General features: G+C 39.5%; 1 protein-coding gene across 1 annotated transcript; it reads right to left on the bottom strand.

Moving 5' to 3' along the window:
- Window positions 1-412: 412 nt before the first annotated feature.
- ap1m3 (adaptor related protein complex 1 subunit mu 3) lies at window positions 413-26,746 on the bottom strand. Its single transcript, XM_044044853.1, has 12 exons — window positions 26,533-26,746; window positions 19,347-19,503; window positions 18,745-18,812; window positions 17,738-17,868; window positions 13,905-14,052; window positions 12,107-12,233; window positions 8,140-8,282; window positions 7,157-7,228; window positions 6,701-6,859; window positions 4,728-4,853; window positions 3,517-3,592; window positions 413-1,235 (listed from the first exon to the last, which is right to left on the bottom strand). The coding sequence occupies exons 1-12, from the start codon at window positions 26,572-26,574 to the stop codon at window positions 1,213-1,215; spliced, it is 1,272 nt and encodes a 423-aa protein (XP_043900788.1). The 5' UTR covers window positions 26,575-26,746; the 3' UTR covers window positions 413-1,212.
- Window positions 26,747-26,879: the final 133 nt, after the last annotated feature.

Genomic DNA, 26,879 nt, shown 5'->3' with positions numbered 1-26,879 from the left:
ATTACGGTACACCGCCAACGCCTCTGACATTATTGTGCCTTATTAATCATTGATTTGGTCACTGGTGTTGAGCTTCATTGCACCGGGGGATTATGCTCACAGTTCTAAAGGTGATGATACATAGGTTTTTTTTTATTTATTTTTTTAAGGCAATGAACGTGTATAATGTAGCAGTTATGCAATATGATCTGCTCTGCATGTTCCACATATTATAACTATATTAAATGTCCAGGGCGTAGCATTTAAAACAGGGGTGTCAAACTCATTTTTGTTCAGGGGTCACATATAGCACAATTTGAAGTGGGCCGGACCAGTAAAAATAGTAAAATAATATTTTCCTTTGTTTTACATTTAATGAAGGATATTTTTTACAAAACATGAAATTTCTTGAGTGAAATTTCAACAATATCATGCCTAAATTTACTATTAAATGACTAAATGTTTGTGCCTTTATAGATCCAGTATGATGTGTAACACTAGACTGCATTTGACATTACGTTTAAATTGTAACCTTAGTGTGAAATTGTTAACAAGACCCTCTGGCGGGCCAGTTCTGGCCCTCGGGCCGTATGTTTGACACCCCTGATTTAAAAGGGCTTATTAGCACATAATTGAACATTAAATTTAAAATAAAAATGTTTGGTTTTTGTAGCGTTCGAAATAAAAACATATGTTTTGCATTTTGAAGTGGAATCTTACAACAAAAACAAACCACAACGTCCTCTCTGGTATGACATACTTGGGAAAGGGAGGACGTGAGTGGAGGTGAGTGGAACTCTGCAGTCTGACCACCGGATGGCACTAATTCTTACACACTGGCCCTTTTTGTTTCTCAAATTCACTTAATTGACCTTGTGGGATATTAAAACAAATGGGCTGGACAGAACCATAGGGCGTGTCACCACGTTAACAGTTCAGCATTAACTTTTACTTGAGTCCTGAGGAACCTTTAAAAAAAAAAAAAAAAATCACAGGTCAAAGGTTACGCAACAGCTTTTCCCGTTTGTGCGGAGTTTGGAAGAGCTGGTGATGATGTCTGGTTTCCGCTCACAGTGGGTAGAAAATGTCATGTGTCCTCCTGCACATGTCCTCTGCTGTCCATTAGAGCAGGAGAGGAGAGGAGGGAAGAGGGGAGGAGAGACAAGAAGACGAGAGGAGAAAAGAGGAGAGATACAGCAGGAGAATCCATTCGTCTAGCAGCATCTGTGCCCTTTAGTTTGTCCGGAGCTGGTAATCTGCCAAAAAAGTAGCAGAGCATTAACACAGCTTTCTTCCACTCACCACCGCTCCACATCACATCACTGCCAAAGTGAGGCTGATTAAATCCCCAAACAAGATGTGAACAAATACCAATATACAAATCTAATATACTAACTTAGTGAAATATGAGACTCTCGAAATGGAAATGGAAATGTTCAGCTTTGTTGCAAATAATTGAGCGTTTAGAGTTCCAGCATGTTTCATCACAACAGTGACTCTGGGCTTTAAGGCGAAGTTACTGAAGGTTCCTCTGTGCTTTATTCTGGGGACAAAATAAATAAAACCTTGTGGAAAAGCACAGTCATTTGTGATAACAAAGCTAACTAAAAACCCAGCCTTGGGACTTTTTATTACCACAATGGTAATGATTCTTGATTCTCTTTAATTTTTTAAACATTTTCATTGAAATGTTGTTGTTTATTTGTGGAAGTCAGAGCTTCATCCATCTCTATATTGCATGTTTTTAGACTACGAGAGGAAACCAGAAAACCTGGAAAAAACCCATGCACACACAGGGAGAACATGCAAACTCGATGCAGAAAGGCTCTTGTTGTGAACCTGGGTCTTCTTGCAGCAAAGGCAAGAGTGCTAACCACTACACCAACCGTGTGGTTTAATCTCACGATACTCATGTTTGCCCAGCTTATAGATACTATCTACCACTCTGACTATGAATACATTGTGAACATATCAGCAATCTCAAAATCACATTACATCAAATACTATTAAGCAAAGATCAGTCCCACGTGATCATTTTCAGCCCATAATTATGACCGTTTACTATCGCTGAGCAGCTGCACCGCGATGCAGGCCGATCATATCATCCTTGTGACAATGAAGTCATCACTCAATGCTGTACAGAACGGCCGCGAAGTGCATGTTCATCGCACATTAATAAGTCAGTGTACAGTACGGGGCCATTGTTTAATCAGTGTGAGTGTGTCTGTGTGGAATGCTGACTGAAATGTGATCATCTCCACCTCACCCCACCTCACCCCTCCGCACTGCTGATAGCAACAATAAGCGAAAGGTGATAGCCTCCTCTCCAGTCGCCCCGACTTCATCACTCTTTTCTATCCCCCCCCTCTCTCTCTCTCTCTCTTTCCATCTCCCTCTACTTTGCTTCCTTGCTGATGTTAAAGCAAAGGCAACAGTAACCTTGGCATTTGCTGAGTGCCACCCTGAGAGCCTCCTGGCACTCAGTGGCATCATTCAACCTCTGCAGCCCCAGACTTGTATCTGACAAATCCAGGTAATGGATATGAGTGATGTGACTGAGCCAGGACAATCCCTTGTGTGTCAGGCAGGTATGAAATGTAAAGGTTCGGTGGAGGTGTTGGAGCTTCAATCTCCATATTTTCATATTTCCATTAGCTCCCCGATGAGACGATTTTGCTGTGGTTTCATCAATATACTGTAGCTTTTACTGTGGCAATAAGGCGCGATCGGTCTGAAAACCAAGTGTGCAGTGGGTTGATGAAACTTCAAAGCTCACAAACGTGAGTCTGATGAATGTGATGAAGACGTATTCATTCCCATTTTCAATTCAAGATCCCAGGTGCTGGCTTAGTGGACCACATTTGACTGACTCTGCTTGACTTTACAGCTGAATTCAAATTTAGACAACACGCACGTAACCCCAGCCTGAACTAAGAAATCTATGCCAGCAGCCAGAATCCCTGATAGAGGTTTTCTATCCGTGGCATCCTGTGTGGTGTCAGTCTGAGCCCCTGAGGCCGTGGCTCATGGTGATAGAGCCAGGTAATGGATATGATGGATGATTCGCAGCTGGGTTCATTCCTGGGGCACACACTGAATAGTGATGTAGATAGACAGACTTTAACACCGCTCGCACAAGGAAAACATTGCATTTAACCTCAGGGTAAGCTCCGATGTGCCGGCGAAGGCTTTGGACTGACGCTCATAAGACGCAAGAACTCTTAAACTGTGTTTTGTAAAGCATCTGTCAAATGAATTGAACATTTAGTTTCATTCAACTTCAACTTTAAGTGCTTCAAATTAAGTGATGCTTTGATTTGACATATCTATATTAAAGTCATCATAGGTTATACTGTTATTCAATCACATGATGCCTTCAACTTTGATTTAAAATAAAACAACCCACAATAACTTCCACATATTGAAATACAAAGATTTTAGATTTGGAAAGACAGCTGAAATTATTAGGGGAAGAAAATACACTGCATCACTAAATTCTGATTGTGTTAAGTCTATTCCAGTGTGTTATTTTCTCACCTCCACTTTGTGTAATGTAGCGCACCCATGGTAATGCCTGGTAACCGCTCTTCTCTATGATCTTTAGGTATCGCACCTGAGGGACACAGACGGGTCAAAAATAGACACGGCGGTTATTTCAGTGTTGATACACAAACACATACTGGCTTCTAATCTACAGTTAAGTCATTTTCAAAGAATATTTAAATTCCTTAAATATAGAACTATTATAGTACTCTCAGGTCTTTGCAAAGCTGCAAAAAGGCTGTTTCAATGATTTTTGGAAACTCTTATGATTAATTCATAAATAATCCATTCATACAAACTTAACAATTTGCAAAGCAACATCTTAAAATTTATAATAAATATTTATGGAACCCGAAGCTTAATAATATTGACGCAGAAAATTAAAAAGTCCCGGCCTGCTTTAGTCAATATTGTGTGTGCTTCACTGTGTTCCCAGTTCCCAAAGGTAAATGATCTGTATTCATGAAACAACTTTCTATTCTCGACGACCACTCACAGTTGTTTTACACTGCAGCCGCTAACATTCGCCCATTCACAGCACGCACTTTCATTCATAAATGACTGCTCTATGGGCCGTTGTATCGCTCCTTGGGGACAAATAAAGTTTATTTAACTGACTTGAACTGAATTGGAATACAGTGCATGTACATGTGGTGCCTTTTCTATCACATAATAACCACACCCGTTCACAAGCTGCTGGCAGTCTGGGGTTCAGCATCATGTCCATGGACATGTGAGCATGCAGCGTGGAGGAGCTGGGGATCAAACCACCAACCTCCTGAGCCCCAGCTCACTTAGATAAACTTTGTTCATTTTTTTAAAGTAAATTGGATTATAAGGACAAACTAACAGGTTTAATTTGGGATTTTACGGAGCAGCGATAAAACGAGTAAAAGATAAAAAACCAAAGCATTCCAAGTTTCTAACACTGCCATGGGGGTCAGCTATAAAATCATTTGCAGCCTATTTAATATCCTATTTGCCATTATCATTTAATGGCAGCCCTGCATCATTTTAGGATTTACAGTGTAGCACAGTGGAGCTGTGACAAAGTGAGTGAGGTGATTTTTAAACAACAGGAACTTCCTTGATGGTGACAAGACTTGATCTATTTATTCTCTTATTATAACAATTGAACACTGCCCTGGTGAAAAAAAGGAAGTGGCATTTAAAAATGACGAGTGGTTGTTAATGAAAGCACCAACCTGAATTCCAGACACAGTGAAATAGGGGATCTCAAAGTTGACTGTGATTGGCCGCTTCCCTTCCAGTTCCTCGCTCTCCACACTGGGCAGCCCAAAGTGTGCCCGCATGATGTACTCTTTACCACCCTGCACATACACAAAATGACACGACGTTGTTATTTGACTCAGATAAGACAACTTTATTTGTCCAACAACAGGGGGTTGCTTTGTTCAAAAGCAAAACAAACTCTATATTCTTGGCAGCGCAGACAACTCTTATGTTACATCAAGGTGAATCTGACATCCATTTACCCAGGCCATAAAAACATAAAAACAGGTTAATCATTCTTGGTACCAGAGACTGGGTGTGTGTTAGTTTACACTCTGATTTTACTCGCTGAAAATCCTTGTGTTTTTGTGTGACGGCACTCTTTTCCAACCCAGCGCAGTCTTCTTTAAACACAGGCAGAATATTGTTTCTTTATGTCGGGCAGTCACTGGTTTAGAACCATGCTTAGAACCACTTAAATACAAACCCATGCTCACTTAAGTACAGATAAAACAATTTTTGTGGAAAAGCTTATCATTCCTTCTCTTGCCTTTTGTGCACCCATGCACAATAAATGAGGAATCCATATAGATTTATGCTTCATAATTTAGCGTCATTTCTTAAAACTTAGTACAAAAACACCCTGTTACGGATGCTCATGTTGAGAATTGTGAAGAACTGAACTATGGACTAGTGTGTTTCTCACAAAAAAAACCAACTGCTTGTTGTTTGTTTTACTTTTTATCTCATTAAACATTTGACAGTGACACAGAGAAAAAAAAACTCTTCATCCTTTAAAGACTTTATCCTCAGTCCTTTTTAACCCGGCTGAGAGGTGGTAAGGTTTACTGAATTAATGAGCAGATATTTAAACATGACAGATAAAAATAAAGTAACTTAATTCCTGACACGTTTTTTCCTCAAAGGCAATGACCTTTTCTTTAATAGAGATTTTACTTGGTGACAGCAGAGACTCACTCAAACTGCCACAGGAACAGTAAAAGAGAAAGTGTGTGTGTACGTGTGTGTTGTACTTGATCATAATGTGATGATAAATTATAAATGGCTCCTGCCTAATATCACAACACATTAGAGCAGTTTCAAGCTAGATTTAGGTTATTATTTAGGGCTACAGCCCTTTTCTTTAATATAAACAAGTTACTTAGTGACTTTTAGCTTCTTGAATGTGAATATTTCTGCATTTCTTTGCTTATCTATGTTTGAAAACTGAACATCTGTGATTGTCTTATTTTGAGGTTTTAAGTTGTTTGAATTTCTTACATTATACCAATCAATAATTAATTCATACAGAAAAAAAAAGGACTGAGAATAATCATTAGTTGTAGCCCTAAAGTTCTATTTTTCCCTAAATATAAGCAAATGTCTGATAGATTCAAACCGTTGTCAAAAGAGTTCACACAACGCTGATAAAGTCTATCAGCTCCACACGACTCTCTCTATGTGTGTGTGTCAGCATAGATTTCATGCCGCCTGATGACATTCCTGCGCTGCGGACAGGAAGTGATTTGTTGTGTATCAAGAAAGATGGGGGCGACGACGGTAACGTTGTGCGAGTAAAGTGAGACAGCTGCAAATGAGTCGGGAGAATGATTGAAAACACAACGCACCACACACACACAAACACGCGACCAAAATCTAAGACGTGAAAGCAGTTTGACTGGATAAACACTTCTTGCCCCCATCTGACCCTGCACTATCTGTGTATACACACACACACACACACACACACGCTCTCCCTCACTCAGGTCTGACAGTATTGCTTAACACAGCCTGTGTTCAGATGTCAGACACCGTGTATGAATTGTGTTACATCGGTTCTGTTCAAAAAGACCAAACAGAGCCCGCATAGTAACACCGACAATAAAAATCCCCATGTACTACATGTATTGTATGTTTTCAATCTTCATTTATGTGACATACTTACAGGGAAAGACTTGATGTTCCACTGCACAACGCTCTTCTCAGGAACCCACTTGGCACTGCCCGTGCTGGTCTTGAACTTGGGTGAATCAGCATCACTGGGCACTGGAACCATAATGGCCACATTGTTGGCCGTGGACCGACTCTTAAACTGACTGCGAGCCTGCGGACAGTGACAGAGGACAGAGTTCCAATGTCATACGGCACCTTTACAACAGAGAGGAGCACATGCATCCAAAAAAAGGAGGTCTTTGTGATTATATGCAGCAGTGCAGCTTGTTGTTTCGAGTCTGCACGGCCATCACCGCCTCAAACAGATGGCGAGCCGCAATACGCCTGAGACACGTGTGTCATAAACACTAAAGACGCGTCAGTGATGGCACTATAGACAGGCGAATGGGGGCAGAACATGATGTAGTGTGAGTGCGAGTGTTTATCTTTGTGTGTCACTCATCATTACCTTCACCTTGATCTCCACACGACTGTGTGAATACTTCTCAATCACACTCTCGATCCATATGAGAGGCTTCACCTGCCAGAGAGAGAGAGAGAGAGGACAAGGTCAGCGGTGTGCGTAAAGAGTAAGTGCATCACAGTTACACTCCTCTAGAGGGACACAGTGGGTGAAAGACATATAGTGTATGTAGGACACAGTGACCTTTATCACTGCTCTTATTCCTCAGGTAATACTAGTCAGCAGTTAGCAGTTAGTTAATGCTACTAACCTGCTACAAAAGCTATGTTTCTTCTAGAACCATCATTTGTCATTACTACTTTAACTATTTCACCTGCTACCATCACAACAACTTCTGCATGTGCGATCAATACCAACACCAACAATTTTTAAAACAAAAAATATTACTTTTTTTTTCATGAACAACATCACTGATATTGGAAAATCTAAAAAGAAAAATATGTACTTTTTGTGCACAGACATTTAGACCTGCAATATTTGTGTGGTCTAGATGCAGAAGAGTGAACAAACACCGACTTAGCATCACCTTTGATGTGTATAAACTTTGCTGACATAGCATAATGTCAGATGTATTGGGAAGCATTTATACATCAAACAGAGTGCAGCTACATTATCCTTCATTTGAAGCTGTGCTGAGCAGTTGAGTTAACAACAATAACATATTATAAAAGGGAAAGTACTGCAAACAAATATTCTAAAGTAGAAACACAGATGAACAGGAAAAAGTAGGCCTTTAAACATAAAGATACAAAACTGTGATGAGCCACAATTTGTCATTCTTTCTGCTCCATTATGTGTGCACACTGTGTAAATATAAATATGCATGCTACATGTGAGTAAAATATTAGGTAAAATAGCATTCTGGGCTGAGATAAGATAAAACTCAATTGCTACAACTAGGAAGAGTTGTTATGTGGCAGTGTGTGTGTGTGTGTGTGTGTGTGTTTGTTTACATGCATCCCACTCACTGTAGTGTTAAGGCGGTAGGACATGAGCTCACTCTCGCCATCAGGTGGGATGAAGGAAATGGTGCGGTCGTTCTCGAAACGTGACAGGCGGACACACTGGTGAAACTTCACGTCCTCCAGCTCCACTGTCTTACTCTTCTCTCCTGACACACACACACAAACACACAAAACCATGAGAGCTTTCCACACAGCCTTGGGGTAATCAAGGTCAAGATAATGATGACTGACACACACACACACACACACACACACACACACAAACTGCAACTTCCCCATCCACCTGCCCTTGTCTTTTCACTCACTGAACAATTATTAAGCTGCCACAAAAGCACAAACTCATACACGTGCCCTTAAAAATACACCCACACAAGAACAAACAAGAGACGTTTGTACTATCCTCCAGAAACAACACTTTAGACACAAATATATGAAATGTATAATTTATTGAATTACTCCTTCTGCTACACAAATGTCTTTATTCTAGGCTTATTTATACGTACATGGAGATGATACTGTCTTGTTTTGTCCATAACAGCTTTGTTAAATGGAACAAAGACCCCAGAAAATATTCACATTTAAGAAGCTACTACTTATATTGTATCACTAAATAATCTGTTGTTTACTGTAGTATAATGTAGTCCTGTGGAAACAACCCAAAATTCACAATTTCCCATAGGTTAAGGTTAATCCCAAGATTACCTAGTACAATTTGATTTAAAATTATACAAAATATTTTTTTAAATAATACAAAAACTCATGTGCAAGTGTGCAGTGAGAGCATTGTTCCATTTATATGCTGATCAACTACTGATCATCAAAGAACTGCTCGACCTTTTGACCTCTATCTGTTCTACACAGGCTGTTACAGAGGAAACTCGGCATCTTGGGTCACTAGATAATTTTCTTCCACGTGAACAACATTTCTTACAGGGTGAGGCAGAAATGTAGCGCACAGTAAAAAATGCAACCTTTTTTAATAAAGGTATCTATAGACTGCTGGAGAAAACGTCATCTCCTCTTGCTCTGTATTTAATGGAGAGTGCTGACTGCTGGAAAACTACTGAAATGACTGCGGGCCGTCAGCTTAATCCCCTATTCAATATTTCACCTGCTCAGAGCGTCACCCTGGTCTGAACCTGTCTGAGAGTGTCTGTATTTATATTAGCTACCTTCTGTGTGTATATGCATATTGTGTTTACAGATGTGTGTGTGCGCTTCTCCCTTTGTGAGTGCGGGCGTCTTCGTGTGACACTTTCTCATGCGTGAGCAAAGCCCGGCTAAGGTCAGGTCTGGAGAGAGAGTACAACATTCCCAAACGGGTTAACTTGAGGAAGAACTCTTTAGAAATGCTCCCGCTCTTTCTATGTGTCACTAACACACACACAGTTTGCGCGAAGTGTTATCTCGGCAAGACACGGAAAAAAGGTCAAATGGGACACTCTGTCACTGCTGGGACCCATGGGGGCTGGATGCGGAGACAGGTGCGCTGTGCAAATTCATGTGTGTGGACATGTTAAGAGTGGAGTGAAGATGCTGCCGTGTCCCCTGTGGTTCGCCTTAACCCTCGCTCTCACCTGCGTCTGTGCTTTTAATGCACGGCTCAAGACTGGAGGGATCTTATCAGCTTTTCGAGTAAAAAATGACTTATTTCTGTACTAAAGCACTTTCTTCTCCTCTTTTTTGTCTTTAGTTCAAAGCATCTTATTGTGTTTTTGGGACAATCAAATATACATTTCTCAGCCTTTTCTGCGAAGGTTCTCAGTGAACCAGGTAATTCAAGAATATAGATACTGTAAAAGGCTGTAGAGGCGTTTTCAAACAGAATCAGGTTTGAGTGTACTGTATCTAGTAGAGTTATAATAATCTGAGAATAATCTGCAACCATTTAGTCATCTTTCAAGCAAAAATATCAAATATTTCCTGGCTGCACCTACTGTTTATTCTCCAATTTACATAATGAAAATATAATTTCTGATTATGGTGAGACAAAAGTGTTTCAAAGTGATTCTTTGGACAATAAATGTAACAAAAAAAAACAAAAAACAACTCCATTTACAATTCTAAAAGCAACTCGTAAGCTCATACTGTTCAACTAAAGGTGGACAACACATTCAATATGAAAAAGAGTTTGTGAGTAGATGTGGACACTCATCTGTTAAAGATAAATGAATATAAACAAAGATAGAAAGACGGACTTTTACATGGCTAAGAAAATGACTAAAACCCTATTTAATGAGATGTATAATTTATGGTACTGGCTTTCACAAAAACAAGAAAGTAACTTAGGTTCTATACAGTGGCAATAATAGTCTACTGCCAGCAGAGGGCAGTGTTTAAACACTTTTGTCAGCATCCATCCGACATCAAAACAATATGTAGATCATGCGAATATGATAATCATCCAGAAACTAGGAAATGATATGTAGAAAGTGCAAACTGCTGAGGCTCAAAGTGAAAAACAGCATTTTAACGTTTGTATTAAAGTGGGTGTTTGTGTCTCTGTATCTGACTGCTTGCTTGTTTGATCAAAACTTCTGATCATGATTCCCGTGGATATGTTATTTCCCAGACTGAAACACACAGCGGGGGATGCGAGGGCTGCAAATTCAGGATAACCACAGTCCCTCACCTTTCAACTTCAGGGATGTAGCCTGGGGTGAGGATTAACTCATGAGCAAAGAGACTAGACAGTGATGGAGCCTTTTCCCTTCAGTAAGGAGCTGTAGGGGGAAAGAAATGCAGGGAAGTGGAAGGGAGGAAAGGAAGGGAAGGAGAAGAGGAGGAGGAGGAGGAGGAGGAGGATGGCACAAAGATAGGCACCCGCAGGATACCTTATTGGAGAAATTGAGAGGAAAGGGAGGACGTGGAAGGATGAAAGCTAAGCCGAATGTGGGATTGTGGGTATAACAGGTTAAGACTTACGGAGGAGCTGAAGGTTAATGAATTAGGGGTGAGTTTGTGGTGAGTTGTGAGTGAAAACCTAAGTACTCGACTATTGTTGGTGAATTATTGTGTTACAGTTGGGTACTATTTTAACCATGACTTAAAGCTGCAGTGCAGAAGTTCTGACGATGTTAGGTTGCTGCATCATCCCACTGAAAATGAGCTCTGTCAAGTAATACTATCAGACCTGCCTGAGGGAGTGTTTGCAGTAGCAGCCCATGGCTTCCTGGAGCTACACTCACTTTCACTTTTCTGCCACCAGGGAGCTCCAGGGGGCTCCAGGGGGCTCCAGGGGGCTCCATCCACTCCCCTATCTCCACCCCTGCATGGACACAAGATTCCCATGCACTCCTTAGGCTCCCTGGAGCTCCACATGGTCACTTTTCTGCCATTCAAACTGCTGAACTAATTTGAAGGCTTCTCTCTTTACTTTGCACAATACCGCTGTTGCCTCTGTCTTTTTTACATAAAACAAACTTTGCAGGAATGTCGCCAGGTGACAACAGACTGACAGTAAATGCTGTTATATTGAAAAACACAGAGAGAGTTGTGTGGAGCTGATTGACTTTATCAGCATTATATTAATTCATTTGACAATGGTTTGAATCTAACAGACATTCAAAGTTACACACTAAAATTTTAAAAACAGTAATAGCTGGATATGACTATAAACTAGTTTAGGACATGAACTTTCACAAGACGGTTACTTTTCAAACATCATAGCAGGTGCCTGTATGTAGATTAAAGTATACGGGAGCTCAACTGACAGAGCCTTTGGAAAAAGGGTTGGGAAATATTGACCGGGGTAGACCAACAATATGTCAAACAATTATTATACAGACATTTTGTAAACACATGCCGCTCAAAGCACAAAGCATGGCAACTTCCCCTTTTATACTTCTTATCAAATGTGCCTCAGGTAATGCACACTGTGCAAACACGATTCACTTTGCTTCCACAATTGTGATTCAACACATAGAATATAATCAAGAGTAGGCACAAACAGTGACTCATCATTACTTACTGCCTGTGATTTCAAACAGCACTTTGTCATTGAGGCCCAGTCTGAGTTCAGGCATCCCCGACAGGACGACTTTGAGCTTAATGCTGCCCAGTATTTCACTGCGCAGGACGCTGCCGTTGGCACTCACCTACAGCAAGAGGAGCAAAGGATTACATTTCACATAAGCCATGTTCATTTTAATAATTTGCAGGTATCTTTAAAGGTTATGGTATCAGCTTTTCAGCCAGATTTGCTGAACTGGGTTATGATGAAAGATCGCCTCAATGTACTCTGGTTTCAGTGTAGAAATGACTGAACTCAACTAAACAACGCTTTATCAGATATAAACAGACGGAGAGACGTGACTGAAGTACTCTCAGCATGTGGTGTGAGAAATGTAAGCAAAGCACTTGGATGAAAGATGTTGACGATGCTCTGAAAACATCTGGATAAACTCTGGTCACAGAAAAGGGAGCTGTAACTGCGGTTAAATACCTTCACCTTATCGCTCTCTCCTTGACTCATTAAGACCAGCAGAGGAGAGTCTTCTCTTTTATTTTGTAGTTTAAAAACAGCATGCTCTGTTTCCTGCTCTCCATAATAAGAAATCTGAAATTATTCTTTAGTTTACTTTATTATGTGGCTTAAAAACACTGAGGGATATGTGCAATCTATCAATCAATCTGACCTTAACAATCAATCTTAATTAAAAATTAAAGATAAACATAAATAATTATATATACATAATTACTATTTTTCATTTTGGACAACCATGTTTATTACAATAGCCCACAAAAGACAAACTAATCTTTTGTTTCTCGGTGTTAACTGAAGGCTACATACAGTTTCTTCAACACCCTTAGGAGGGAAGGGTGAGGTGAGGGATATTCAGCTGGAACATGCAACTTCTCTTCATAAATGATTGATTTTACACACTGCATCTTTAATATAATCACAGTGTTCATTCAACTCAAACCATGCAAAGCGACATTACACTACACGCTTACAAGTGATACGCTTTGCGGCAGTTTCAGCATCAAAGCTGAAATTATGTTTATTCGATTTTTCACTCTGTCTTGCCGAGAAAAGAAAACATGATGTACCCAGTACCTCGATGTGACAAGTGAGTCACTCCTCACTGCAGTCTGCACAATGGAGAAACATTAAATATGACAACATGCAACACTGAAATAGAACGAAGGGCTTTCGATATGAGAAAACGTTTCCTTTTACAACTGAATTCAAGGAAAGAGTCCGAGGAGTCAAAACATATCAAGGTTGTGACAAATGCGATTTTAGCAATGATAGAACCACTTAGCTGCACTACAAACACTGTGCTCTTATTTATTTAACATGAACATTTTCTGATGACGGACACAGAATGAAGAACTAATGATGTTATAGAACTTTTGGAGCCATCAGGCATCATGACACAAATATATTAGTCCTCAGACAGTCGTCAGTTTCTCACAGTTCACCAGTTTACATTGAAGTTCTTCCTTATTCTTAACGCGCAGCTTAAATTATGGCTGCACAGCTTCTTAAAGGTCACACGTCCAAAGGTTCTGGGCCGCTTTAAATGAAGCTCACACGCAAAAACCCCAGTCATTCCATTTCATTTTATGTGTCCTTGTGGCACTTTTGAGGTTAGTTTTCGAATAACATTGCAATGCTGCAATGTTTTGGATTGGGAATGCAATACTGGTTTAATATTAGCATCCCCCCCAAAAAAACCTAAATATGAACTGTGGATCGGATTGTTAAATATGACAAACTCAGTTTTTATGATTTTGTTCACACATGCAAAGAGGGTCCTCACCAGTAGATTTACAGACTCAATGACGTCCATGAAAACTTCGTTCTTCCTGTACTTGATGCCCTCTGACCGCCAGGACACTGCGTTAGTGACGGTGGCAGGAGGTCGAGGAGCACCGACCTCTAATTTATGACCCTGCTGTGTGATGTACCTGAAGGGAGACAGAGAAGGAGGCAGAGATAAGTTTGAGATTAATTCCAAATGGAATTTAAAATTTAATTTGCAGAAGGGATTAATATCTTTGTAGTAAAAAAAAAAACCAGTTACTTATAAATGGGAAGTGTTTATCTTGCATCATGAACCAAAACTCTCTTATAGAGGGTTCATTTTAGAATATTCTGTATTAATCAAGCGTCATCACTAAAGTAAATGATTGTGGAGTGAACAAATTAAACATGCTTGTGTTGTGTGAAGATTATTCATGGATGTAATTGGAAAAATGGAGATTTACATAAAACCCGCTGATAAAACTACCACATTCATTTATTGGTGGAAAATCTTCCGTCACTGTGTAATTGGGTTAAATGTGACGCCTGCAATGCAATATTTTTATGTGTCATTCATTGCTCACAATTAAGGGAACAATATTGTACAAAGGTGGATTGAATCTCTCTTTATGTTCAGCTACATTTGCTAACTCTGCCTGTGACTGGCTGGGCAGGAGGTGTTGAGTGGCTTCATCACGCATCGCCGCAGACCTGAACCTGGAAACGATGCAGGTGCAACGAGAGTCAACCAAGGCTTTAAAAACCACAACAAGAATCATCAGGAGACGACAAATCCCCACGGCACATGTATATCACAGTTACCTGCAGACCTTACTCTTCTTCACTACTTCACAACATCTAATTATTTATCAACTTACATATGTTCATACAATGATTATAGACGGATATAGTGATCATATACAGATTTAATACCGAGGGGATAAAAAATTTAATTGCCATATGCTCCACTTAATTAGATCCAGCACTGCTTGTAGAAGAAAAAAAAAATCAATTTACCCCATCTGTACAGTGCATCAGTGGCATTAATAGTAATAATGTTCTGCCCATCTGTTGATCTATCCAATAACTGTGCACTCGCTTGCCTCTTAGTTTCTTGGTTTACGAGCTTGGGAGCAGGGTTGTGTTTTGCGTCCGGGGAAATGTAATGACTTGTCATGAGAATAAAGAGGAGCTGTACAACGATAAACAACACGTGACCACGCCTGTTTTTACACCAGTATTTCTAATATGTATGTATTCATCGAGATAATGAAAATGTCTTCATATATTGTATCAAAATACTTTAATGTTGTGTACTTTTGTATTTTTAAAATACACAAAACACTGGGTGCTTCCACAGATTGGACTACATGGTGTCGACTTTAATTTGCCCAGACCTGCTGAGATCAGACATGAAGTTGATACAATGCATAATGTAGCTAGTTTAATTTAATAATGCATTAGTCTCAACCATGAATCACTCTCATTCTAAACACGTTCCTGTTCAGTGTAGGTAGGTGTTCTTTAGAGAAGGTAGGTTCATTAATCCTTGATTTTTAAAGTTATTATTGCTATGACACTACTGTACATGCTCTGCAATGTCATTCACGATTGTGCTGCAACAGCAACATGAGAGATTAACAATCCCACGCTCTACCACAACTGGTAGACCTGGTTTATATTATGGGTTATTTAAGCTAATTCTCTTTAGAAATTTCTCCAAATAAGGTTGTGCTCTTCATTGTCTTGACTTGACAGTAGACTATGTGCCTGCGACACACATTCTCTATTTCAGTATTTTGAAAATGTTATTTTGCACCATGGTGTGGCTGCTGTATTTTGTAGTTTATTTTGATACATTTATTTCTTGGGTATTTTATTTTAAAATACATTTTGATGTATTTTTGCTCATGCATGCATCACTTTTTGTGTATCACTGGGCCTATTTCTAGTATATAGTCAACTGCGCCTACTTTTTGACACCAATGTTCTTGGCAGTTGACGTGTAAGACAAACAAATAACATGTATTTATAGTTAATCAATGATTTTTCTTTAGCACCATTTAAAAACAGCCACATAACTTCCCAATGAAGTACATACTGATAAGCAGACGGACATTTCTCGACAACATATGGTGTTTTAGACTCTTTGTTTTTAACACTCTTTTTTTTGCACAAAATGACATTTCCTGACATTTTACTGTCCAAACAACTAAATTGATGAACCCAGAAAATGATCGATGGCCGAATCGATCATGAAAATGATCGTTTGGCTCTTCTGTACACCTCTACTAATCTAACTTGAGCCAAATGTCATGAGACATGAGGGCAGACAAAAGACTACTGAACAGACACAAATCAAAGCATCGTGATTCAGTTCAACTTCTAATCTAACTCCAGCAACAAATAAAAACAGGATTCAGAATGACTGATAGATTGAGGCAAAAACATAAATACATTTCCCTCAATTTATGCCCCAGTTCCTTCCACCTCGAGGGTCCTAAATATATGATGACATATACTTGTCTGCGAAAAAGTGCTTAGAGATAAAAGGCAGTGACGAGAAAGCTTGGGGTCGATGTTTGCGCTGTTTCACCTGATTTCTCCTCAGAAATGTTATTGAAAGGATGTGGAAGCAAGAAGCAGGCTTGGCAGCAAAAGTGATAGATTAGCATAACAACAGCAATTATAACACACAGCACAAAAATGCACACACACAAAGGTTTGTATGAAAGCTAACACATGAAGCCAAGAATATGCATCTCTGCAGTCCAGCTTGCTCGGTCTCTTGCTTCCACCCACACATCCTACTCTCAACAGGTTCATGTGGCTATAGTCTAAGAGGAAAAGGGGCCGTTCTTGTGGCTGGGGCATGAAAAGGTCAGAGGAATTGAACAGCCTCCAGATGTAGAGTGGGGCAGTGTGTGCGTACACATGTGTGTATGTGCGTGAGGGAGATTACATTTTTGAGCGTCTCCTTGGAGCTGAGTTTTTCTCTCAAAGTCGTGTGTTTCCATCTGATGCTGTCATTGTGTTTTAATAATGGGAGCCAATCAGCCCTATTCAGACACCCAAACATAAACACACACACATGTGATTGAAGTGTTTGTGTGTGTTTACGTTTGGGTATTATTGATCCCATTTCCAGCAAGACCCAAGTGCGTGTAAGTCAGGAAAACAGTACAAAAATAGATATGCAAACAGGAGCTCTCTATTGCTAATTTAACAGGCAAAGCTGATTAACGTGCACACTGAACTTATGTTGTCATGGCTGTGGAGTCTTACTAAAGCATGAATGTTGAACTTTTTCCAAGAAACAAACACGTATCAAAAGGTTCCAAGTGAAGGGAAAAGCAAAACAACCCCTCAGTATACTTACAATGCAGAAAACTTGTGGGACAGAGAACAGTGACTAAGGCTCATGGAGCACACATCACCCTCTGAGATGAACGTGTTACGTACAAGTTTTGTTCTCTTGTTTTCCTTAGTTTTAGCGTCTGAGTTGCTGCGGTGTGATGAAATGCTAGATATGCATTTTATCAACAGGTTACTATGGCTAGAATTATTAGAAAATCCACGTTGTGCTATTTGTAGTTTATAGACCACATATAAAATAAGGTGTAGCTGGTGGTTCTGGTTTGACAGCACTGTAATAGGCAGGTTCACAGGTGAGTTTACACGTGTGTTTCACTCATACAGTTGCCATTTGAGTATATAATTGTTGAAAAAGTTGTAAAAAAAAACCTACCAATTTCTTAATAAAGTTTGTTCCAATCATCCACCCTCTCAGAGCTATGTGTTTCTGCACATTAACGCAATAGAAACTTATCATAGGTTTAGTTTTCTTACTCTTGTAGGATCTTGCTGTCAGTTGTCTGAGGAAAGCCAAAGTCCATGACCTCGTCCATCAGCTCGTACACAGTCACAAAGTTGTCGCGGATGCTCTCCTCCTCGAGCTCTTTGAAATATTCCGTAAACACCTGCACGCATAAACAAAGATTATACTTTGAGACATATTTTGAGTATATACTATTCAAATGTAGTACCTTGACACAGATCCTCACCAGACACAATTTAACTGGCTTTTAAAGTCTTTCAACACAAAGAACATGAAGGCATTATTACAACTCTTCCTTTTGCAGGCAGTAAAATTGAAAATCAGCAGTGGTGCTGCTGCCCGCTTTCCACAAGGACATCCATCCATCTTCTACCGCTTTATCCTCCACATGAGGGTCACAGGAGGTGCTGTGCCAATCCCAGCTGACATTGGGTGAAACATATGGAGACAAACAACCCTCCACTGTCACACTCACACCTACAGTCAATTTAGAGTGTCCAATTTACCTATTGCATGTTTTTGGACTGTGAGAGGAAACCTGAGAACCTGGAGAAAACTCCACAAGGACAAATTGTTTTAATGTAAATGCATAAATACTCATTGTAGATAGTTCATTTTTGCATGTAGTATGTTAATTTTCAGTGATAGTAATTACTGTCACACTGATATTAATGATCACATGAAATTGAAATCTATCAATAATTAGCAGCACACCACTGCTGAATTTCCACTGCCCAGTTTTTTGCCCGGAGACAGATTCAGCATTTTTTTTGTTGTTTTGTTTAACAATAGGTAACTTTGCGAAGTGTATCTACACTGTAGGAAGCTGCAGCCATAAACCTCCTAGATAAGCCAGGCATAAAGAGCAGAAACGTGGGGGGAAACAACCAATCTGCTCCAGCCCAAGGATAAAACAAAGTGCTTAACACATCCAAGTACCTCTCAAGCTCACTATCATGTGTGAAAAAAACTGGGCAGGAGGCAAAATGTAAAATTTATACAGCTTAATAGACTGTACCTGGACTATTTTGTAAAGAAAAGAGTACACAAGAGCAGCGTTGGAATTCTTCTTGGTCATCGCCACCACTGCAGAAAAGACGGTTAAGGTAGAAAAAGGTGGGTGTGATTCTGGGCTGAAAGCTGACAGTATCTAAAGGTCAAATAGAAACAGAGAAGTTGCCCACAGGAGGTGAAGGTCTCCTTAGGTGCTGTGAGTTTCCATAATTCAGTACACGCTTGGATTTCAGACCATGGTCACAAGGCAGTAAATAAAAAAATTCAGTTGTCTGCTGCAGTGCGCTGGGAATACAACTTGCTCACAACTGCAATATTATGATACATTTATAAGGACGTTTGACTGCACCAATCTCACAATGAAAAAGTGCTTAGTACATCACAGTGGATATACTGATGCTGCACAGACCAGAGTGTTGTCTCTTAGACAGCATGCAGTTTTTAGTAGATGCTCCAAATCTCTGCAGCACTGCATATTTGTGAATGCCTATGGCTGATGGTAAGGTTGTGACACTGGTGTGGAAAACAGGCACGCAGGAACTTTACTAAGATAAATCACTGCAGATTGTGTTGATATAGCAAATGCATCTCATCTTAAAAGGATACAATAAAGGTTGCTGTGTTTGATCCACATAAAGTGTGAAGAGCCATGGCAGACCACCGGTGACATCTCAGCCTCTTCCTCCCTCTTCATCAGAATGGGCATGAAGTGGTCAATCTCGTTCATGTCCATGTTCCCCATGTAGTTACGGCAGATCAGCACCTGGGGCACATCACAGAGAGCACACAGGTATAATATCACTGTTGTTGAGGCACTACCTCCGCATAAAATTTTAACTGTTTTTGGCAGAGTTACCAAAATGGAGCACTCAACCTTGAAGATGCTTCAAGAACCACTGGCTGACTACAAAACCTTCACCTCGTGGATGGACCCAATACCCTTTTCATGAGTTAAACCGCTGAGGAAATGGAGCTTATGTAGACCTAGAGGACTGTCAAGCTTGAAATCATATCAAAGGTGATGTTAAGTTAAGTGTTTTATTCTATTAAGTGTTATTTTTAAACACAATATCACAATGCCTACAATGTCAGTTTACCATATTTGGCTCTGATATTTGTTCTACCTTCTCTTATGTGTATAATTCCCTCATCTTCTGTAAAATATAATAAAAGTAAGACTGTGTTTGATTGTGACCTTCCAAAAATACTTAACAGCCTTTTATGTTTACACACTTGTAACACTAAATGTCAACAGAGATCCGGATATTTCTGCCTTTTCATTAGTACTTCATTATGACACGCTGACATTCACTAAACATTCAGACGCACCGTCTTCTGTACAAACTCTATTGTGGACATGTGAAACATAATACAGCGCATCAAGCGGAACCATTAACACATGAACAAAAGACAACCAAGAAACTCAGGTTACACTGCCAATATTTAGTCTGAAAAGAGTCTCTGCCAAGCAAAACTATCAGACCTGACTGAGGGAGCTTTTTCTGTGTTTACAGAGACAGGACATGGGGTGATGATGATGAGGCCAACGAGCTATCCTGTAAAAACTGCTGAACCAGCAGGGTTTTTGCTTTACTAGGGCAACAACGCTGTTGCCTCCATCTGTTCCGACATAAAACTAATCACACTGAGACAGTGGTTTGATTGTAACAGGAATTTGTTGATGTTTAAAAATTCTGCACTACAGCTCTGGGTGATAATATTACAGCTCTTAACAATGAATTATATTTTTATGCTTTTTTTTGGGTGTGATGTGTAATAAGAGCAGTGACCGAGAGAGAGGAAAAGTATCAGTAGTTTACATGCCATATAAGTCACAAGCGTGACTGCTGCAGCATTTCTAATTAACACTCTGCTATAGCTCTATGAAACCACACCACACCTCCTGATTTTAACACTGAACAATGTGAGTCAGCAGTCTTGCAGGAGACCAAACACACAGAATGAGGAGAAGAAAGAGATCAAAGCTATATACGCTTGAGGGAACTAGATGATACACACACACACACACACATACACAGAGAGAGAGAGCACAGAGCCCCTTCCCCTGCAGAAGGGGTCACACAGGACCAGATACAACAAAGACAGGAGGAAATAAGAAATAAAAGAAGGGAAATTCCACAAACATAAAGTAATCTGGAGGAGAATAGGGATATGAACAGCCCACTGCTCCACTTCTATGAGATGAGATGGAAACCACGGAGCGTAGAGTTCGCAGGTCAGAGAATGACATACAAACACATCTTTGTATCACTGGAAGTCAACCAATATGGGCTGTTTCCTGTGGCTCATGCCGATTTTTAGAAATCAGGGCAGAACAACAGATGGTAATTGATGCGGATCTGATGAAATATAACTGTTAATGAAAATAAATAATCGAAACAAAATTGCATAACTACAGTTACCGATTATTTAAAATCACTGAATATATAATAATACATTTCCTGCCAATTGATAACACAGGCACAACATGAAGGTGTTCATATTAAATATTAAAAGTGTAAAAATTTGTCAAATTGTCATCTTTTATAAGGGATTGGTCAGAAAAACGAAGTCATGTCGCAACATTAACATTGACTTCTGAAATTCTGACTAAATAATCTAACAATTATTCCACGTTTCTAGCCACTCAAAGCACATCATACTTCTGTTTTTCCATTCCCACCCACATTCATACAGTGCATCTACAATATTATGTCATCTATCACACACCCATTCACACCCATTCACACATACACTGCCTGCACAGCTGCCAAGGGAGAATTAAAGTTAAGTGTCTTGCACAAGGACAGATCAGCATGCAGATCAGCTGAGGATTGAACTGCCAACCTTCAGGTGAGAAGACAGCCACAGCCACCCATATTAATAAATGCTATAGCACATTATTAAAGGGAGCACAGATACGTCAAAGTCCAAACCAACAACGCCTTCCTGTATAAACCAGACTACTAAATCATATCCTAAAGCAAATGGCAACAGTATTTGTCATAAAGATCAGGGCACAAACACAGCAGTGCAAGCACCTCTTAGTAACAACTGTCAAAAACATGGTTCATATCTTTATTTCTTTCACTTGAGAAAATCTATGAATGAATCATTGAGTAGCATTATCTCTCCGGTCTATATTTCCATTCACCCCTGTGGTTAAAGTTCAGTCACCCCTGACAACCTTATGTTTGTATTCAAAAGTCATGTCGTGTTTCGATAAAACTCAAAGGAAAACTAAAAAGGAAATAGTAGTTTACACAGTATTCTGTCAAAGAAGGCCACATTAAATAAAAATACCTCAGAGTGCTGCAATTTCATTATCCAGGTCAAGGGAAAACTTGTTAGTATGTAAGGTGAACTATCGTCCTGTCGTCTTTTACAAATATGTCTTACAAATGTTTTCATATCTCCATCCTGACACCTGATTATACCATTCATATATACGGTAACATGCAGCTCAGAGTCCTTTGTACAAACAGAGCCAAGTGTGAAAGACTATGAGATTGAGAAAGAAAAAACAAACAGAGAAATGACAAAATGAAGTCAGACAGACACACTTTTATAAAATGCACTATGAAGAACAGAATGTTTTTCTGCTGTCATATGTAGGACAGGTTCTTACATGTGACGATGAATACATCTAAAGGGAATAAACATTTCTGATGTTTTAAACATTAAAAAAAATAACGTTATCCATTGAAACCACTGATATCATCAGGGGAAATCTCTACAGGGAATTAGGGAAAGTTTGATATAGGGACACAGAAGGCAATGAGTGTCTGAGGGAAATCAATAGGAACTGCTGCTGCTGTTGCTGACCTCTAAAGCCAAATGGCAAACCCTCAAAGGAGTGAGTGTCTCACTACAGTGTATCTCTGTGAGGCAAACAGCGGGAATAGAAAAGGGTCTAACAAGCAGTTTGTTTCACCATCAACAACAATCATATCACAATTATAATAGCATTACAAAAACTGCATTTACACCAAGAACATTATAGCTGACAAACAGTAGCTTTCTTGTAGATGGACACATGGCACACTGAAGACGCCACCGAGTAAGTCCATCAATTGCAACCATTTATCATTGTGCACCGTCACAGTGTCTCTTTATATTAACAGCGCAATGGAACCACAGTCGTCTCCTCCTGAGAAATAAATCGATAAATACTGATAAAACAGCTGTAAATTAGTTACTGCTTTTAATATCAGTGTATAAAATTGTGGCGAACTGAGCGCACACTGCGGTCGTGCGGAACTTTCGAATACAGACAAATGTCACAATCACAACACTGTGTTCACACAGTGATAATTAAGCCTCGTTAGCTCATCAGCTCCTCCGCATCTGTATTTCTCAGTATAGTGGTGGTGTTTAGATGTCATGTTGCCCAGCAACATTCCTGCACCACACACAGGAAGTGATTTGTTCTATGTCACGGCAGACATACGGAGGCAACAGCAGCTACTGTGTCAGGAATGTGATACAGCTGCAAACAGGTTGGAGTATGACTGAAAACACAAAGTGTCCTTATGACGGAACTCATTTTACATTGTTCCTGTTCATTGGAGATTCAACAGAGGAAGAATAATAACTCAACAACAAAATAAAAACCCTAGTGTAGCTTTAAATCTACTTATTGGAGGCACTAGAAGAAAGAGTACCATAAATGTCTGCACCATATTGATTGACATTTATCAAAAACATTCAACGTTAGGTGTTTAAAAACTGTACTGAACATGTCGACATGTTTTTCCTTGACCATCAGTTGTTCGAATAATCTCTCCGTCGTAAGACCACAATCCTTCCTTTGTCAAATTTGACATATCCAGCTGATACAGTATGAGAATAGTGTCTCTGTGGGTGCAAATCCCCAAAACTGTGTTTAACATAATCAGTTTGGGGGAAAAGTAAAAAGAACAAAATTACTCCATGCTGATTTCAAAGAACCTGACATTTGAGTCAATAGCAGGTTCCAGCAACCTTCACCGTGCAGTCCGGTGCCCAGGAGCCACAACTTAGCGAAAAGGTGGAGAGAAGGGCTTTAAAGGACAGTAGCTGTGTGTTTTCAAGTGTCGCTCCTGGCATGATCCCTTGATACAGGACCGTCTCTTTTTAGACAATTGTTTTTAGAGAATTAAAACAATAGTTTTCTCTTCCACAATCCTCATATTTCGCTTGACGCACGGACACAGCTGAAAGTAGCAGTTGCCAATTTCCTTCAAGCACTGTTCGAAAATCTATTTATCAGTGTTAAAAAAACCAAAAAACATTTGTCAGTTTCATTTGAAGCATGTTCATTTGAAGGCTCACAGATGCACTCATTTTATTTATGATTCATTTTAGCCCAGGAGTTGATCTTATTTTCTTACAGCACTATCTCAGAAAACACAGACTAAGCAAAGCCAAAATAATATTTTATGTTCTACGAGGCTTTATTGTTTTTTGTATTTATTTTATCAATAGCAGTGTCAGCTAAATGTAGCAGTTAAAAAAAATAAATTTTATTGTATAATGTTATGTACCACTGCCCCACTGACTAACGTAAATGTTAGACTGACTGACAGACATGCACTGTGCGGTGATTTCTATTAACATAACTCATGGGTTATTATTATCTCAGGAACTGATGGTTTAAGGAGTAGTTAATAAAATTGCAAAACTTGTTGAATCACAAAAGAGATCTAACTGGAAGCCAAGAACTGTGATCGAATGGATTTGGGACAAAAGCATTACAGTCCCAGCCCTACTGTACTGTATAATTATATTATATATTATCAAGCTGTACCCATAATTCTTCATTGTGTAATTGTGTCCTGGTGGAGTTTTGTGATATGTATTTTAGCGTATTGTGTAATGTAGCTTTAGCATGTTTCAAACCTTATTGTCCCAATAATGTATATAGAGCTGAAACAATTACTCGATTAATTGATTATTAATCAATGACTAAATTAATCGTCAAATATTTTGATAATCGATGAATCGGTTTGAAGCTTTTTTTCCATTATTAAAACAAGATTTTTGATTGTTTTAGCTTCTTAGATGTGAATTTGTTCTCCGTTTATTTCCTCCATATTACAAAGAAATCATTAAAAGTGACAAAACAAGACATTCGAGAACATCATTACCAGGTTTGAAAAAACACTGATCTACATTTTTTAACATTTTCTGACATTCTGACACGAGGGACAAGACTTGAGCATCGTATTCTACTAATCCACTGTATAATGTTTTTATGTAGTGCATCAATTACTGAAGGAACAATAAAAAACATTCACCATCCTTTTCTACATCTATCATCTGTCTGGTGAGAACAGAGGGAGACAGAGGGAGACAGAGGACAGAAGGTGAAGAGTTACTGACTTGCCCCGGGGCAAAGATAGACAGATGCAGAAGGAGAGAGCAGGAGGAAAACCTTTAATCTGCACAATCAGACGTATAGGCTGTGTGGAACTGATACTTTCTCCCTCATGGATACAGTCTCGTATGTAAAGCTTCTCCAGCAAACTCCCTTTCTTCCCGGGAAATAAATTAACCCTGTGAGGTTAAGATGGGGAAAAAAAGGGAGGGTCAGTCACTTCTTTTTACTCCTTCCATACTGCTCTTTAGAGTACTGTATAATGCCTACAAATCCTAGCTTTTCAAATACAGTGTTACATTTAATCTGTCAAAGTGCTTGTTTTGACTAGTTATTATGTTTGTGACTCATTATTAACCTGAATAACAATTGATGAATCTTGTAATTAATTGATTGAGTAGTTCTTTCAATTAAAAATACACAATTTGTATTGGTTTTTCATGTGTCAAAACATGAAGATTTGACACTTGTTTTAATCAAAATGAATACATCGGTGAAAGTAAACTGTATCTTGTACATTTGAGAATGACATTTTCCACCATTTCCTGACATTTCATGTACCAAACAACTAGTTCATTGAGAAAGTGAGTGATGAATTAATCAATTATGAAAATAATCATTAGTTGCTTCCTTATTGTCCACCAATCAACCATTTTTACTGTAGCTCTAAACATTTTATAGCCTATTGTTTCCCCTATAAGTGTGCTTTCTTCATTTCTGACAATATTCATTTCAATATTCTTGATCATTTGGGTCTGTAAACACTGCACTGTGTTTATGGGGGTATCGTATTGTGGTGCTACAAGGTAGAGTATTCAACTTAGAAATGGGACACATCACAAACAATATAGGTTGCATGGCTGCACAAGAACAAGCCTCTGTCTGTGTGTGTGTGTGTGTGTGTGTGTGTGTGTGTGTGTGTGTGTGTTAGAGGTAAAATGTGAACTGTGGTTGAGTTAAGGTTGTATTTTCTACAGGTTATGGATTATTCACGCTTTGTTTAAGATGTCCAAATGAATGAAAATGAATGTGTCCTAAGAAGAATAGTGTGTGTGTGTGTGTGTGTGTGTGTGTGTGTGTGTGTAGGCAACACAGAAACATTGGTGTAACGAGTTTGGCCAGTTGAGCCTCTTAATAGCAGCTGTGTGTGTGTGTGTCTTGCATGAGGATTAGAAGGACACGTATGTGTACGTACAGTGAGTGAGTGAGTGAGTAAGTGAGTGAGTGAGCCTTTGTCAGGAAATACAAGTCAAACATGTCACTTTCCGAGTTACAGTCACCGAAATATAATTCACTATCTGTTATCTCTAATGTATAAAAGTATACGTCTTTTTTCTTTATACATATGCCGACAAATACTTTACTTGTAGCAGGTGCTTCGCTCACAGTCCTGCTGTCAACTTCCTCACCAACAACAAGTCGCTACAAACTTACCTTTCCCTTCAAGTCGAGGATAAATATCGCCGACGCCGACATCTTGGTGGAGTAAAACCCTCGAGTACAGGAACCGCCCTGGTTAAAAAAGTGGGTCTACAGTAAAATGTTTGTCACTTAAGAGCAGAAATGTTCACTGTTGCCGTTGCTGCTGCTGCTGCTGCCATCATCTTCCTTCCTTCCTCCTCCTCTCCTCCACTCTCTCCCTCAGTCTTCACCCGCTCACACTGCAATTCCCCTGCTTCTCCAGACCCAGCGTCAAGTTGGTTTTAATGAACAGTAAGTGCTTCCGGTAGAAGGAACAGTGCAGGGCTTATGCAGGGCGTCACCTCACACATTCAGCAACA

The sequence above is a fragment of the Solea senegalensis genome, linkage group LG14, assembly GCF_019176455.1.
Source record: "Solea senegalensis isolate Sse05_10M linkage group LG14, IFAPA_SoseM_1, whole genome shotgun sequence".
Taxonomy (NCBI): Eukaryota; Metazoa; Chordata; class Actinopteri; order Pleuronectiformes; family Soleidae; genus Solea; species Solea senegalensis.
The sequence above is the reverse complement of the archived record's forward strand: the minus strand, read 5'-3'. Positions and strand labels throughout refer to the sequence as shown.

Excerpts from the sequence above, each read along its gene's own strand:
- ap1m3 (XM_044044853.1), bottom strand. The coding sequence starts at position 26,574 with ATGTCGGCGTCGGCGATATTTATCCTCGACTTGAAGGGAAAG. Across the intron at positions 19,504-26,532 it reads TCCTCGACTTGAAGGGAAAG|GTGCTGATCTGCCGTAACTA; the intron begins GTAAGTTTGTAG and ends GATGTGCCCCAG. Across the intron at positions 1,236-3,516 it reads CTACATTACACAAAGTGGAG|ATTACCAGCTCCGGACAAAC; the intron begins GTGAGAAAATAA and ends CTTTTTTGGCAG.